This window comes from Marasmius oreades, chromosome 9 (genome assembly GCF_018924745.1).
Source record: "Marasmius oreades isolate 03SP1 chromosome 9, whole genome shotgun sequence".
NCBI lineage: Eukaryota > Fungi > Basidiomycota > Agaricomycetes > Agaricales > Marasmiaceae > Marasmius > Marasmius oreades.
In genome coordinates, this window is record NC_057331.1 from 629,178 (window position 1) to 644,256 (window position 15,079).

A 15,079-nucleotide genomic window follows, 5' to 3' on the forward strand; every position below is an offset into this window, starting at 1 on the left:
GTCGGTTTGTCCACATATCGGCATCTCTCAGGAATGCTCGGATGTTTGTGTCGCCACTGTCACCTGCTCGGGACCAAGACATCAGTTCAATGCCAGCGGGAAGCGTAGGGACTATCAGCTTCGGTTGGTTTGTACACCCGCGTTGTTTCGTGGCACAGAAGTGATTGGCGAGCTCTAGCGAGATGATGTGCACAAGATACGAAGAAAAGGGCTGGCACTGTTCAGATCGAGACGTCAATACTTACCACAGTCTACTATTTTTCTTGCGCGTCGTTAGATCTAGCTTCAATTAAGATCCAACGGTATTTTAACACCCAACGCCCCCCTGAACTGTTGCTACCCAGAGGAAGTAAACGGATGTCCTTCGTGCTCTTTCCCTGTGAATTTCAGAGTCTGTAGGTGAAGGTGTGGTCTCGCCAATCACCTTGATTGCCACGAAACAATTCGAGGGGACGGTCGGTGATGTATTGGCACGTTCGAGGCCAGCCAATTGCGGTTATGCGCGATTGAGGTTCAAGACTTTAGTGAAGTTCAGAGAATAGCTTTGCTTGCCCAGAAATCGTGGAGGTCCAATTCTCGATGATGGCGTCATGTAAACAACCAGCGACAGCCACGTGAGTCGTGATAAACGCGACGTGCGGTCGCTGATTTAGTTCTCGCCGATTTGCCTGATCGTCGACATCCTCTAGGCTCTAGCCAGCTATCTATGACTTTTGATGATAATCGATCACTAGAACTTCCAGTGCCACCTGTAAACTTTTGATGTTCATGTCGCACGTGTCTAATACCTGTCATGCAGACCCGTTTCATTCTCAAACTCCAGATACCCCCCAGTGTGAGGAAATTTCTACTTGGATGGCCTTCACGAAGTAACCAAGCCAAGCATTGATCTTGTCTGGATCAGTTGTCTTCATTTCAAAGAGAAAATAATTCTACTCCCAGTGGCTCCTAGTCCATCTCAAGTCGATGGCTTTCCTCGTTCCAACGTTCCAGTCTCACCATCAAAAAAGCCAGCCAGGCTGCCACACAGTTGCGACCCTCTCATTGATTGTGCTACATGAGGCACAGGCTGTGGGCGTCGACATGATACTAGACATTTGATGGAAAGCCTCCGAGTGCAGAAGAATTTTGATAGTACCTCTTTAGCACACATTCGTCGGAGTGGTTAAAGTGAAGAGATGGCAGTTCCTTTGGAGATCCTCAAGCATGTAAATCACCCATTCAGGTAACTAAGCCCTCAAAACACACGGAAACCACAGTGAACTTTGCCACTATTCAACTCAGCTCGCGTACCTGTCTAATTGGACTTGAGTCGACGATCGCCTGCCTCTGCTTGCTTATTACTGACAAGTGTCTTTCAACCGTACGAAAAGTGGTTCAAAGGTTTCTCGTTTCGCGGTTGGATAGGTAGTACTACATATCTAAACCTGTAAACGCTTAGAAGTTCAACATGACTTAACGGCCGCCTGGCGCCGTTCAGATGACCCCAGTAGTACACACTTTAACACCGGACCTGACGAAGTATTGGAGTACCATGCTATGTACAACTGCACCCGCTTCAATTTCATGCCTCACATACCTCAGGCAGACAGATGCTCAATCTGGCTTATTTCCGCTTTGTCCTTGTCGCGATGAGAATCGGTATCAGAGGACGTGGACGCTTGTCTCATTGCTTTATCGGGATTATGCTCATGATTCAGATGAACCATTATGAACTCTCGTTGGGCGCTAGGGACGACTAAAGAATAGGAAGATCAGCGGAGAAGGACCATGAAGTAAAAACATGCGACCACTTGCCTCTTGCATAGTCGGTGAGGAATAGTTCGTGAAGGACAAACCCGATGACAGTTGCTGCGATATTGGTCAAGCCTGTGATCGCAGCGTAAGATCCACCGGCAGCTGTTGGCGATAAATTTCAATCAAACAGATTCGGAAAAAAGTTTACCCAGATCTTCTTACCTTTCGTTCCCCAAATAGTGATAGCGGCAAGTCGTCCCCCAACGTCGCGGGCGGAGTTGGCCGCAACTAGTAACGACGGGAGGGTAAGAATGGCTAATTCGATAAAGAGGAAACGGAAGGAACTTACGCCCAGGAACGGAGAAGCCCCAGACTGCAACACCACTGAAGTATTCTTTTAGTGGGTTCATTCACCTCGCAAATCAAGGAAGGAAGGACTTACTATGCCAAAGCAATCACGACTGGGACAGATGATGGTGTGACGAAAGTATTCGTAGGGTCAAGACATCCAAAGATGACGAGGGCGAGCATGATATCCTAACGGTTAGAAGTCGTGTTATTAGTGCTCCGATAGCAGGGATAATGTTTTTGACTTACCGTAATAAATTCGTTGAGGAAGACCTGTCCTAGATTAGATCCCGGGGCTACATACAGGCCAAAAGCACCTGCGGGGCCATTTGGTGTGAACAGAACACTATCTAATAAACCAGCCTCTTCTAATGCCGTTTCTGCCAAGTGTATCATGTGCGAGTATTGTGCGTAGATGAGAAGACAGGCAACGTATGCGCCCAATATCTGTGCGATGATATACCTGTGAATGAAGATTCAGAACGAGAACGTCGATGGGAGGCACAAAACAACGAACCGAAGCCCTTTCAGAGGTGGAAAACCCCTGAAAATCATGAAGGTAATCGTTACGCATGGGTTAATATGACCGCCAGATGTCCCAGCACAGACCGCGATTGCCAGGACGATTCCACAAGTGTAGGCAATCCCAACCTGAAGGATCGCTGAACCGTTCTCGAAAAGTTACATCTTACACATCAAACGAATAGGGAAACAAGACTCACAGCTCAGTCCGTCTATTTTCAAGATACCACCAAGTATGAACAGAAGTTGCGAGCCTACTCCGGCGTATACGTAGAAAAATACGCCTAGCTGTACAAGAAACATGATGACGAGATGAATGAAATCGGCAACGAACGCCACTCACGAATTCAGCAAAGCATTCCACTAGCCAGTGAAGAGACCGATGACGGTTTCTCTCCCATATGGTGAAGATTTTAAGTGGTGGTTGGACGTTTTTGAGGTAAATAACGTTTGAATCAAGGTTCGACATGAGCGATTGAGTGTTAATGTAAATCCCAAGGAAAGCGATGGTTTGCCTTTATGGTGTTTTTATTTTCCCTTTGTTCCGTTTTGTCCACAATTTGACATCAAGAATAGTCAGATGTTCATTTTGCTACTGTCACCTGCCAGGGTGCCACCATCGTACCTTTAGGAAAATGCAATGGCTCCGGATTTGAGAAAAACGATTTCAAGACCAAGCTTCTTCATCAGACCTCCACGCAAGTTCAGAGAGCTTAAACTCTTTTTCCGATTTCAAACCAACCCTGCAATATAGATGGAGAACAATGGCCGTACCTGCTTTTAAAAATATCCCATCGAACCATGGGTCGCCCCACGAACTTGGGGGCGGGAGAGAAACACGCGTTATGGTTTCCGGTTTTGGATCTATTCCTCCCACGCTTGGCACATGACGTCCACGCTTTGTGGTCCCTTTTCTTCAACAATTTGAATCTACCTAAAATTGATCTCACTGCTTGCTATTCCCATCAATTCAATCCTTGGCCTATGTCTATGTCTCTGGTCCTGGTGTAAACAATCCCAGCCTGATTCACGCACCATCAGATGCAGATCAGATGCACTTGCTTTTCTCTCAGCCTTCAACGACATTTCACTAGATAGTTCCAGGCGTAGGATTGCATGATGGGGATGATTTCAAGCCTGTCGAATAGCTTAAGATTGCTCCCAGGCAATCACACAACCTCCTGGCGCATTGCACCTGAAAGGTGATTGCACCTCTGGTACGGACCCCTCCATTGACTCGATAGCAATCTCCGTTAACTCGCATTCAGAAATCAAAGAACAAATAGGTCAGGCGGGATCGGGTGCAGTTACAATTACTTACCCATTTGCCCGCTAGCCTCGCAGTATGCCATTTTTACCCGCAACACTAGACATTCAAAGTCGGAGGAGCATTGAGCGCTCCTGGCAACTGTCTCGGAATGAATCTTTGGGAATACCGGCCCTCTATATATGACTGGCGTTTTATTGTCGTACTCAGTCATAGCCTTTCAACGTCACGTCACCTTTCCATCCACATTGGACCACCGGCTTTGCTCGGACTTTCGTTCTCCCTACGAAGTGGTGTCTATGGAAGTTTCTTATATCTCATGATGCAGGGCGGGAGTTAGGGTCACTTCACGGTGAGCTCTTACTTACTATACTTCGATTTCTTTGCTAAAGTAACCCTCATATCGATGCGAAGCGAAGCTGCGATTAGTCGTATACGGGTGCAAATAAAGCCCTCAGGATTCGCCACTCCAGTAGGAAATGGCTTCGACTCCGGATTTATCGTCAACTTATCCCAAGTTTCGGTTTTGAAGACGCAAAAATTCAATTTACACTCTCGCTTGCCTATTCAAATGTCAGCTGTTAATCGCACTTGCCCGTTTGGACGTCGGACCTCACGATCAGGGTCCGTTTGGTGTTGATTGTTTTCCTTACAATTGCGAGCGCATGTTCGTCATTCATTAGGTCGCGTTACCGTCGATTTAAATTTGGCCCCCCTTGTAGCCCCACCTCGTGAACACTAACCACAAAGAATGGCGACTACCTCACTGTCAGTCGAAGGGAAGGAAAAAGAGTCCAAGATCGCGACGCAAGATGATGAATCCGGTTCAAGCATTCTTTCACAGCCTCCGAAGCTCACAGAAGAAGAAGAACGCAAGCTGTGGAGGAAAATTGATCGAAGACTCATGCCAATCCTCTGCCTGATGTATCTCATGTCGTTTTTGGATCGAGGTGAGAGGAAAGGAGCCTGTACACGTCTTGGAGCGACTAATTTTAACTGTAACTTCCTGTGGTCCAGGGAACATTGGTGCGACTGAAGCATGGGAGCCGATGACCCATTTTTGACTGAGAAGCGGATTCACAGGCAATGCTCGTCTCCAGGGATTGGTCGCACAGCTTGGGTTAGTGGGGAACCAGTACAATATCGCATTGGTGCGTGATACCCTCATTAGTCTACTTCTCACCGAACGTCTACTAATGCTTTTTTCGTAGACGATGTACTTCATCGTGGGTGGTTTCGCGTGTTTTCTTGATTCACACCAATAACATCGCCTCCAAAAATGGTAGCCCTATTGCATCTGTGAATGTCCAGCAAAGTACGCTTTGTCCTTTCCTTGGTATGGATAGTTTACCTACGCGCGTCCCCTTTCTTCTTTCTGCTAGCCTGGTCCTCAAGAAGTTTCGGCCGAGAATGTGAGTCTAGTCCCAATGCATAATCACGAAATCATTCTCAATATGATTCCGACAGTTGGCTCCCAGGAATAACGGTTCGTGGACAGATCTCTATGTATTGTGACTTCCGAATTGATTCGAGCCACTGTAAATATGACAGGTCTTGTGGGGAATCATTATGTGAGTTTCCCAGCCGGTTTTCTTAGGTTTGTGGTTGCTCACGTGCAGGTAAACTTAGGACTTTGATGGGACTTGTGAAGAAGTACGCCTAAAATTCATCACAGTGAACTTTGCCTCGCTCATCGTCTTTGTCCACTGTTGGCAGCTATCCGCAACTCGTCGGGGTGCGCATACTCCTCGGAGTTGCAGAGGCCGGTCTCTTTCCCGGTGTCACCTACTAGTATGTCAGCTTGACATTTTATATGCCTTTTCTGTTTCAACGTGAGACAAAAATTCACACAGTTTAACACTTTGGTATCCCCGACACATGTTACAATTTCGCATAGGTCTTTTTTTCGGATCCGCCTCTTTGGCTGGAGCGTTTTCTGGGTTACTCGCATTTGGTATATCATTCATGGGTGGAACGCAAGGTCTCTTGGGATGGTCGTGGATCTTCGTGAGTGAACTCCCTTTCTGCTCTCTCCCATAAGTAGTTTATCCTCGCTTTTCCGCTGCCTATCATGGGTATCCGAAGATTTGCTAATACTCGAGTAATCTAGATCCTAGAAGGAATAGCCACAGTAGCTGTTGGAATTCTTGCCTTTCTAGGTTAGTCGTTCCGTACTCCACTTCAGCTGAGGAGTGGCCGGTGCCTGATCTTTTATATTGGCAGTCCTTGTAGACTTCCCTGACACAGCGAATTTCCTTACGCCCGAAGAGCGTGCATTTGTTCTCTGGAGGAAAAGTGAGTTTTCCGTCATCGAAGCATTAAAGTTTCCCGACCCATTTTCAGAGTTTGACAACTCTTCCGTTGGAGAGGAAGAAGGGTTCTCCGTGAAGTATATCATCGATGCGTTGACCGATTGGCAGGTTGGTACGCGTTTAGATCTTGAATCGATCACTCTGACACGCACTACACGGTACAGGTCTATGTCCACGTCTTGGTCTACATCTCGCTCATAGGTCCTTGTGAGTCTCCTTCTCTTTCTGTTGGAACGTGTCACTAACAACATCACCCCCCAAGTATATGGAATTACCTTGTTCTTACCGTAAGTTTCAACCACTGGTTCTTGGACTTCGTTTATTTCCGCTCGATGCCACCTAAACACAGGACGATCATCTCAAAGTAAGTCAACCCGACCCTTCGTTTCTCGTCGATGAACTCAATCGACCTTTCAAACAAGTTTTGGGTTCAAACCCGCTATTAGCAGCTTGCTTACAGTGCCTCCCTATGCTGTTGCTAGTAAGTGCCATTAATGCATGGCTCATGCGGGGATAATGACTATTTCTATTTCTCAGCGGTCGTTCTCTATATCTTCGCCCATTTTTCCGACAGGACAAGGCTGCGCTCGCCCTTCATCTATGCCTCGTTAATACTTTGTCTCATTGGGTTCTCGATCAACATTTCGAACGTCGCTCCAGGAGTCAAGTACTTCGGTACTTTCCTTTGCGTCACGGGAAGTTATGCCGGTTTCCCCGGTATCGTTGCTTGGTGCGTTTTAAGTAACGCGATTTTTGGTGTTCTTTATCATTAACGTGTGCCATTCGTTAAAATAGGCTAGGGAATAACCTCAGTGGGCAATACAAACGAGCCGTCGGGATGGCGTTCCAAATCGGTGTGGGCAACTTCAGTGGCGCGATTGCTTCAAACGTTTATAGAGACATTGACAAGCCGAGGTTCATTATTGGACGTGAGTACCCTGAGCTTAAAGATCAGTGAAATATAACTTTTTTTTCTGTAGATGGAATTGAGCTGATGTTTGTTGGAATCGGACTGGTTTGCGTTCCCCTTCTTGTGCTGACATACTCCCGCATCAATGACAAGAATAACTTGATCCTGACGGAAGAGGAAGAGAAGGGGGTGAAGAGAAGTCCTGAGGAAATTCGAGCGTTGGGTGATCGGGCTCCTGAGTTCAAGTATACACTTTGAGGTCCCTTATTCTTCTCTATCCCAGTGCTGCAGATGTAGTTGTTGTTGATTTCTCAAACATATCGGAGTCCTTCAGAACTGTTACTGCTTGATGCGGTGCAAGCTTGAAGCTTGGTTAGTAGCCTATCTCCACTGGAATGGCCGAATGCCGTAAGAGGTGCGTCCGTGTATTCTCAAGTGAATCCACTTTCTCTCGTTTCGCAGATTTATGTCATCTTGCTCCTTCCGTTCGGTAATGATGTGGGGCCAGTAATTTGGGCGATTGTTGGGATTCTTTTGTCTCTCGAAATTCCGCGGTTAAGAGTTCACGCTGTTGAAAGGTGACAACAGGTGAAGCGACTCGGAGTAGCAGGATTAAGTTGAAATGTCCCTACTTTGTGGATAGTGAAGATGCTCCTGCAGTATTGACTTTGCTCGTGTATAACATATGCAATTATTGACGAAGTTGTGTTCCCGATCAAACGATTGGCAAAGAAGGCCACTATTTTAGTCCGATTTTAGTTCCGAATCATAAAGCAGTCCTAATGTTCTTGACGAGGGTCTTCACGTATTGATCTCCCCACTAATACTATGCCAAAACGTACACCTCTCCACTTGTTTTGGTGTGATATTCTCCATCCCTGGTCGGGAAGGGTCGAGTAGCATGCGTTGGATCCCATCTTTATCCGTGCTCTATGAGAAAATGGTGAGAAGAGAGTCGAAACCTGTCGATCCCTGATATAAGCGTTCGGCAAACTGAAAGCCTCACCTTCCAATTCGCAATTGTCGACTGCGGTTGCGTTCCTGACGTGACGAACGACGACCAGAACTCCCTCATTCCCTCGAAAAGCTTCCTATCGTTCACATCCGCCCCACTGGGGTCACCATCCCAGAATGCTGCCAGCTCGGCGGAGTGATCTGAGCCCAGGTGACCGTTGTTGTAGCTATGCATGAACGAAAGCGAAGCGCCGTCAGCAATATATGACCAACCATAAAGTAAAAAGTACAAACTGGAACTGGAAGCTATTCCGATTCACTGCAGCAGTTCCCGCAGCGATCATTTGAGCGGTGCAGATATACCTTGCCTCTCCATACATCTGTTGCCCCTGTAGTTCAAAGGATCCATTGAACTCTTGGAGTGGATACAAAGATACAGCTTCGTTGAAACTCTCCCTGGAAAAGTTCGGGTATTGACCTCCGATAAAATTATAAACCGTGTCTTGAGTAGCATTTGGCATGGAAGTATTAGCGTTCGGGTCAGAGATCGTGCTGGACCAGTGGGCTCCTTCGTTTGTGTTTGCTCTGATTTGAACCGTTTCAAGGTCAGGAGCTCGGTACGCAGGAGCAGGAAAATGAGAGAAAGAGTACCAGGAACTATGGAAGCGACAGTTCAAGTATGTGCAAGGAACTCACCCAAAGATAACCGGAACTCTCGCAATTTTCCCGTTCCTAAACCCCTCAACAGGCCTGTTCGTGATAAACTCCCCGTCGAAGTGAGGTGCAAAGAGAAAGAGTGTCGCCGGACGCGATTGGATGACTTTCGCGCCTGCAGATGCTAAGGTGGCAATGTTTGAGGATCGGAGGCAGGAGAGGCTTAGGTCGTTGCATCCTCTAGAGGCAAGCCGCACAGAAAAAAATATTTAGTTAGCTCTATGTTCGCGTTCAAGAGGCCTGTATACATAGAACGCGACCGAAAGAACTTACGCAGCAGTAGCAAAGGCACGAAAAAGTGTCTCTAGGAAATCATCTGTCGTGCTAGGCATCTGATTGAGTGAAGGACTGTCTCCAATCGCCGCACGGAACAGGCCTTCAGGATTTCCGTCGTTGGCTAGAAGCTGTAGTTGCGATGAAGAAGTAAACAAGTCAGTTGATAATGCATCGGGCACTGCATGAGCAGAGATCGGGAATACAGACATGAAACATTGTTGATCCAGCTCCAGCGGACTCTCCCCAGATCGTGACTCGGCTAGAGAAATGCAACGGAGGAGATTGGAAGTAGAAAGGCGACAGAAGTAAAGTTGATCAGTGTCCAGGGATTTCCAACCAGCAATCAAAATTTTGCTCACCTCGGATCCCCACCAAACTTCCCGATATATCTTTGCACCCATCGTAAAGCCGTTCGTTGGTCGTGAAGCCCAGCATTCGGCAGTCCATCATTTTTGATAGCGGATCCAGCTGGTGGTGGGCGTCAGCATGGTGTATCGATCCCACAACGAAGCTCGCTGGAAACGCGCCTAAGAACCCAAACGGACCCAATCTATACTCAAACGATACCAAAATCATCGGTTCACGCGTCGTAGCGAAAATTGGGACGGGATTGGCATCGTGACTAGAGCCTGAGACGAATCCGCCGCCGTGGAACCATACCAGTACAGGCAATGGCGTCGAGGATCCCGAGACTGCTGGAATGTAGAGCTAAAAATGTTTTGGGATCTGAGTGCACGAGTTTGGAGAAATCCATGGGAGCACTGACGTTACCGAATAAACAATCCTCTGCGCTTCCTGCTGTGATTATACTATTCATAATACACGTGTTTGCAAACTAAGGCAAAAAAAGGCAGCATCGTCGAGTTATATTTACCATTTAGCTAAGTTTCTGTATGAGATGGGAATACCAGCTGACCTTTGTAGCGTTGACCGTGCCTAAATTTTTCGAAGGAGGAGAGACTGCAGCCCGCCAACGTAAACCACCGGTTGGAGCATCTGCATAGCGTACACCCCGGTAAGAAGTGATATTCGTGGTTGTATCTTTAACACCAATGAAAGTTCCGTCTGCTCCGATAGTTGTGAAATGACAAGTCGAAGTCGAAAGGGGAGTGAATAAAGGAAGTAAGGAAAGATAGTCGTAAGTGTAAAGCAACAGTAAGAGAGAAAAGCGAGTTGTTACTTACAATCGAGCGTAACACTAGGCGGCTGACTCTGCCCAAAGACCGACGTGAGAAGGGCGAGGCTGAGCGTCAGAAGACAGAGAAAACGGTTTCGGAAGGCTAACATCGGCATCGGCATGATATTCATCTAATGTCGAGTAATAGAGTTGAAAGCTAAGGATGGAGGAAAGCACCCCGAGTTTGACCTGGGACACGACCTTAAATACTTTCAACACTTGGGGAGCTGAGAATAGAAAAGAAAGGGGACTGGCACGCACATTCTGTGGCGAACACGGGAAACCAACGGGAACCAATCGATGCGTGATTCGAACTGTCACCGGGTGATCTTGGTTAAAATACATTTTGTTTCTTTCGTGCTTGAATCTTCGAAGTCGTTCGACGAAAACTATAGTCAAAATATGCTATACGGTTTTGGAAGGCTGAAGAAATCAAAAGAGCAGTGGTAGAAGGCTGCCAAGAAGGACTGTGATGGTGACGCAGACTGTCACAACCTTTAACACACCGAAGCGTGGCTCTCAACTGAGTGCGACATTGGTGCGACCAGGACCCCAGAAAATTAAATGGGATTTAGGAAGGATAGGACCACCTACTGTTCATATGTATCCTATATCTCAAGGTCAGAGCTGGAACGGAAACACAGAAACAAATTACAGTTCATGATCACGTTGTCGCAATTTCCCGGAGATGCCGTAATATTACAATCTGCGAAGTCACGAGTTTTCAATAATCAACTTCTCACACGTACACATACCACAAGTTTGAGTCGGAACTACAGCTCTAGAAACAGCCCGAGTCGGCGGATTGCATCTTCACGACTTCTCAACTTCATATCAGTCCTAGTGTCGCTTACTCCAAAATCTCCATTTTTGGCTGAACTTTATCTCAAAGTGACAGGTGCTGGCTTGGGTAGCGTGAAGGGTTCCGAGTCGGCGTACTTGGAAGGTCTGTCAGCAATTTCATCCAAGTTGGTAAAGGAAACTGACCTTGAGTGCCTACTAGTGGCCAAAGGATACAAGAATGCAACAAGAACCCTCCATAGGTGCAAGCGAATACGACTGGAATTCCGAATACTTTACTCCCAAACTAAGTGCTTAACGATTATAGACTCGGCGTAATTAAAGATTTAGACATTAAACACTATACATTATCTCGCGAAGATGATGTCGGAGGGGGGCGCGATCGGACGTAATCTCGGGGACATGTAGAATTTTTCACGACTACTGGCAAAATTGCGACCCAAGCGGGAGATAGCCTGTGCAAGCGATTGTACATGTGTGGCAAGCGCAACACACTCGGGGGGGAAAATCCCAAAGCGAATGCGAAGGTATTTCAGAATCCACGACTAATTTTTCACAGGTGGGTCGGACAAGTCAGGATCAGAATCGATATGTGAGATCTGGAGAAATGGGTAAGTGTGCAAACTCGTTTATTGATATCCCTGCTGCGATCAACCCTTTGCTTACAGTCCCTCAGAACTGGCGGTTTCATTCAAGGTGAAAGGACTTCGTTCCGTTACGTGAAACTGCATTCCCTCCAGGTTCAAGAGGTTTCTATCGGACGGAGGTTTCTTTGACTGTTTTGGCTACTGTCATCCCGGGGAACGGTATGATCTGCATACTTGTCAAGTTGTGAAAGGTGTCCGTCGCACGGTAAATGAATATATTGCCGCTTGGCGCCCTTCCGTAATCAACTTGAAGGAGAATTTGAAGGACATGAAGTTCTAACTTCTGACCGTCTATCATTCTAATGAGTCTCCAACTTCTCCCGGGGTGGAGGTTTACCGGCCGAGGGAAGGTGTTTCAAGGTGCACAATGATGCCCGTCTATCGTTTGTTTTTTCCATTTTGCTTCGAAGTTTGAATGGTTAACATAAACACGTATTGTCAACCACAGGTCCTCTCGGAGTTTCGTCCTTGCCTCAACTCTTCCACGGTGTCTGTCGTGCGCCTTTCAAAATTTCATCGGTTAATCAACGTCCCAACTAAAAAAGCTCCCCTCCCTACCCACTACCTTGGCCGCAGCTGGACGAAAATAAACCAAAAAAACGATGAGGTCACGGACAGGAGGCGACTGTCAACACCTAACTTGGTATCAATTGTCGACAGGAGCAAGGCTCGAGGCTCATGAAAAAGTTCTTGCCTACTGCGCCTTTTCTGGAGATTACATTCAGAAACTGAATTGGCGATAGAGACGGTTGATGATCAACTGCTGGACATTGTTTGGTTTTTGCTCTGATACCCTCACAAATAGCAAATGACACGCGTAGATGGTGAGGTGCCTACTATATGACGACCTCGTTGCAAGCTTCCTTTATGTTCATTTTACTTCCGCCCACGGATTCTGTTCGTATAATTACAGAGCGAGATAGGAGATTACTATGTAGTATGAATTCAATGTAACCTAGTCAAGTAAGATACAGTGTTATATACATTTACATTAGGCGGGAATATATGGTAAGTAACTTAAGGTCTACGAAGTCGATAAGTAATACACAAAAAAGTCGTGTATGATTGATTGAATCCCATCCCAAACCCGGACCATAGGAAGTTTTACTGTAACGAAAGATGCTGGAGGCAATACGGTGGGCCAGCATGTGGAACCCACACGCGACACTGGGGACAGAATCTAGGACGAGAAATCATTCTCCGTCCGAGTTCCTTCACGAACTCACCCGACGCCGCCGTCCGAACTTCAAACAGTTCGTACCAGTAATTTTGATCGGGGTTCGTACTCGGTTGTCCATTGACCACCTTGGCGCGCATGACGATACGACTGGACACGATGAGTTTCGTGCGACGTTTAACGGCATCGGCCATTCCTTCGAGGATGAAGAGGGGATCGACGGACACAACCGATTGGTCGACGAAGATCCGACGGTCCAACTCCACGGAGCCAAAAGTGATGTTCCCTAACACACACACACACACCAAAACCGTGAAGACAGGATTGCGGTAGAAAAGAACATCGCATACCACTGTAGATGGTCCAGACGAGAGGCTCCCAGCGATCTGCATTTCCTTCGAAGAGTCTCATGCGAACACGGAAGCTGCGGTCCACCTGGGTCGTGTTGTCGAAGATTTGAACCCAGTGAAATACCTCCGTGAGACCACCAAAGGGGAATTCTACGGGAAGAGGATAGTTTGGGTGTGGTGGGGGTATTCCGATCGCTGCTCGGTATGTTTTCAAAGCGTCAATAAATCCGACTAGCCAATCATAGGTGAGATACACAAGGGTGTCGAGAACGGGATTGAGGTCGTTCTGGGTGCTCATCGAATGGGGTAGATGGAATGGGGTAGATGGAATGAGGTAGTGATGATGACCCAAGGAACGCGTTCCCTCTATATACGCGTTGTTTAGGTGAAGGGCATGCAGGAATGACTTAATTCAATGCAAGATAGCAGCATCCCTATATTTCAATTCCCGGTTGTGAGTTCGGTGCATTAGGCTATTATTCATCTTGCCGAAACGATAGGCGCTTGATTGAGCAGTATGCGTTCAACCGCTGAACACTGTGGCGCATATATGTTATGCCCTACTAGGGCAGTAGCCAGAAAGAGAACAAAGAATAAAGTGAAGTTGGGATCAGCGCACGGTAAACTTTGTCTATCCCTGCCAAGATAGATGGGGCGATACACCTCGGAAGAGACGATTCAAGCTGGCATCCCGCATATCCCACTCATCCCACTCATCCCGCGATTCATTCCTGATAATAACGTGATACCTAGTTTCTCTAAGAGTGTTGATATTGGCATTTCTTCGGATGTTGGAGACCTATTGCTTATGAGTATTTTCCTACTGAATCATGAAAAGGCTCGGTCACGCCGGCGTAAGTGGCGTTTAATACAACCAGGAACATGTCATGAAATTTACCGAAAACTGTCTGGCACGATGACTAGGGAGCATTCTGGGGTATTGAGGAAAACACGCCAAGTGGACAGGGCATCAGCAATTCATAGCAACCGTACCAGATCCGAGCGTGTTGTGGGTGTTGAATAAGTTGAGATGCCGTCGACAAAGCTGAAGTTGTCAGACCCCATTATTTCTGGGGGATTCAAGCTAGAAATATGTCGGCTTGTTAATTTTCGTGCACATATCGGTATCGAATATCTTGAAATAGATTGAGATTAAAAAATTTAGTGTGCGAATATGGGCCAAAATTAGCGAGATATAGTTTCACCCCGAAATATCTGATCGTTCGTTCGCGGTGGGAATGGCGAGTAGCTAGATCATTTCTCCCGGAAATGATTCAAATTAATGAAGAAGTGTTTTGTTGCTCGCGTTGAAGTGACCAACCAGATTTTACAGCCCTTTTAGTGAAGTTGATGTGGATGTAGGATGTCAAGGGTAATTCATACGGTATATCACGTGTGAGCCACACAGTCACCGTAGTCACGCTCGTCGATTTTGACAATAGCGTGAACAAAACGGATCTCTACCAAGATTGTACGTCGGATGTTGAGAGGGAGAGTCAAGTAAACGTAACGTAACGCTAGTGAATTCTTGCTGAATTTATTGTTGATCGCCGCCGACATCGCTAAACTCTTGCAACTAATTCGTGTCCCAGAATATTTTGAAAGCATTCAAATGCTCGCTTATTAGAGATATTGATCCGTTAACGACGTAGCCCCATCTGTACGTAATAAATTGGATCTGCAAAGGTGGAAGGGGCATCTACACAGTGAGTGAGAATTTTGACATCAAGTCAATCATTCGTGCATTATTCGAGATTAGCAATCGGTGAAAATAGATCGAGTAGGTCTTTCACTCTCAAGAACACTTAGGAACAATCTGATGCGAAAGTTGGAAGTTTAAATGCACGAACTCTGGGGTACGACTCTAAGTCGAAGTGCCAACTCCCA

The 15,079-nt window shown here is 46.7% G+C and overlaps 4 protein-coding genes across 4 annotated transcripts; 1 reads left to right on the forward strand and 3 right to left on the reverse strand.

The window, feature by feature from the left end:
- Positions 1-1,382: 1,382 nt before the first annotated feature.
- E1B28_013136 (uncharacterized protein) lies at positions 1,383-3,437 on the reverse strand. The gene is made up of 10 exons (XM_043158283.1): positions 3,382-3,437; positions 2,951-3,327; positions 2,808-2,895; positions 2,603-2,747; positions 2,335-2,548; positions 2,180-2,274; positions 2,087-2,121; positions 1,960-2,025; positions 1,798-1,899; positions 1,383-1,738 (listed from the first exon to the last, which is right to left on the reverse strand). Exons 2-10 carry the CDS (start codon positions 3,074-3,076, stop codon positions 1,581-1,583), a joined length of 1,029 nt encoding a protein of 342 aa, XP_043003627.1. The 5' UTR covers positions 3,077-3,327; positions 3,382-3,437; the 3' UTR covers positions 1,383-1,580.
- A 296-nt stretch (positions 3,438-3,733) lies between these two features.
- Positions 3,734-7,354, forward strand: E1B28_013137 (uncharacterized protein; the record flags this gene model as incomplete). Its single annotated transcript, XM_043158284.1, has 26 exons — positions 3,734-3,824; positions 3,876-3,893; positions 3,944-4,226; positions 4,289-4,346; positions 4,407-4,541; positions 4,597-4,824; positions 4,892-4,900; positions 4,958-5,025; positions 5,086-5,100; positions 5,161-5,189; positions 5,257-5,286; positions 5,342-5,360; positions 5,426-5,445; positions 5,504-5,527; positions 5,591-5,665; positions 5,728-5,881; positions 5,985-6,033; positions 6,098-6,169; positions 6,218-6,294; positions 6,351-6,393; positions 6,449-6,473; positions 6,536-6,550; positions 6,609-6,667; positions 6,724-6,916; positions 6,982-7,115; positions 7,167-7,354. The coding sequence occupies exons 6-26, from the start codon at positions 4,626-4,628 to the stop codon at positions 7,352-7,354; spliced, it is 1,497 nt and encodes a 498-aa protein (XP_043003628.1). The 5' UTR covers positions 3,734-3,824; positions 3,876-3,893; positions 3,944-4,226; positions 4,289-4,346; positions 4,407-4,541; positions 4,597-4,625.
- Positions 7,355-7,843: 489 nt separating this feature from the next.
- E1B28_013138 (uncharacterized protein) lies at positions 7,844-10,681 on the reverse strand. Its single transcript, XM_043158285.1, has 12 exons — positions 10,479-10,681; positions 10,225-10,418; positions 9,957-10,105; positions 9,807-9,875; positions 9,568-9,748; positions 9,400-9,508; positions 9,248-9,299; positions 9,038-9,168; positions 8,747-8,944; positions 8,345-8,635; positions 8,103-8,277; positions 7,844-8,026 (listed from the first exon to the last, which is right to left on the reverse strand). Exons 2-12 carry the CDS (start codon positions 10,346-10,348, stop codon positions 7,898-7,900), a joined length of 1,608 nt encoding a protein of 535 aa, XP_043003629.1. The 5' UTR covers positions 10,349-10,418; positions 10,479-10,681; the 3' UTR covers positions 7,844-7,897.
- Positions 10,682-12,769: 2,088 nt separating this feature from the next.
- On the reverse strand, positions 12,770-13,490 carry E1B28_013139 (uncharacterized protein; the record flags this gene model as incomplete). Its single annotated transcript, XM_043158286.1, has 2 exons — positions 12,770-13,128; positions 13,193-13,490. The coding sequence occupies 2 exons, from the start codon at positions 13,488-13,490 to the stop codon at positions 12,770-12,772; spliced, it is 657 nt and encodes a 218-aa protein (XP_043003630.1).
- Positions 13,491-15,079: the final 1,589 nt, after the last annotated feature.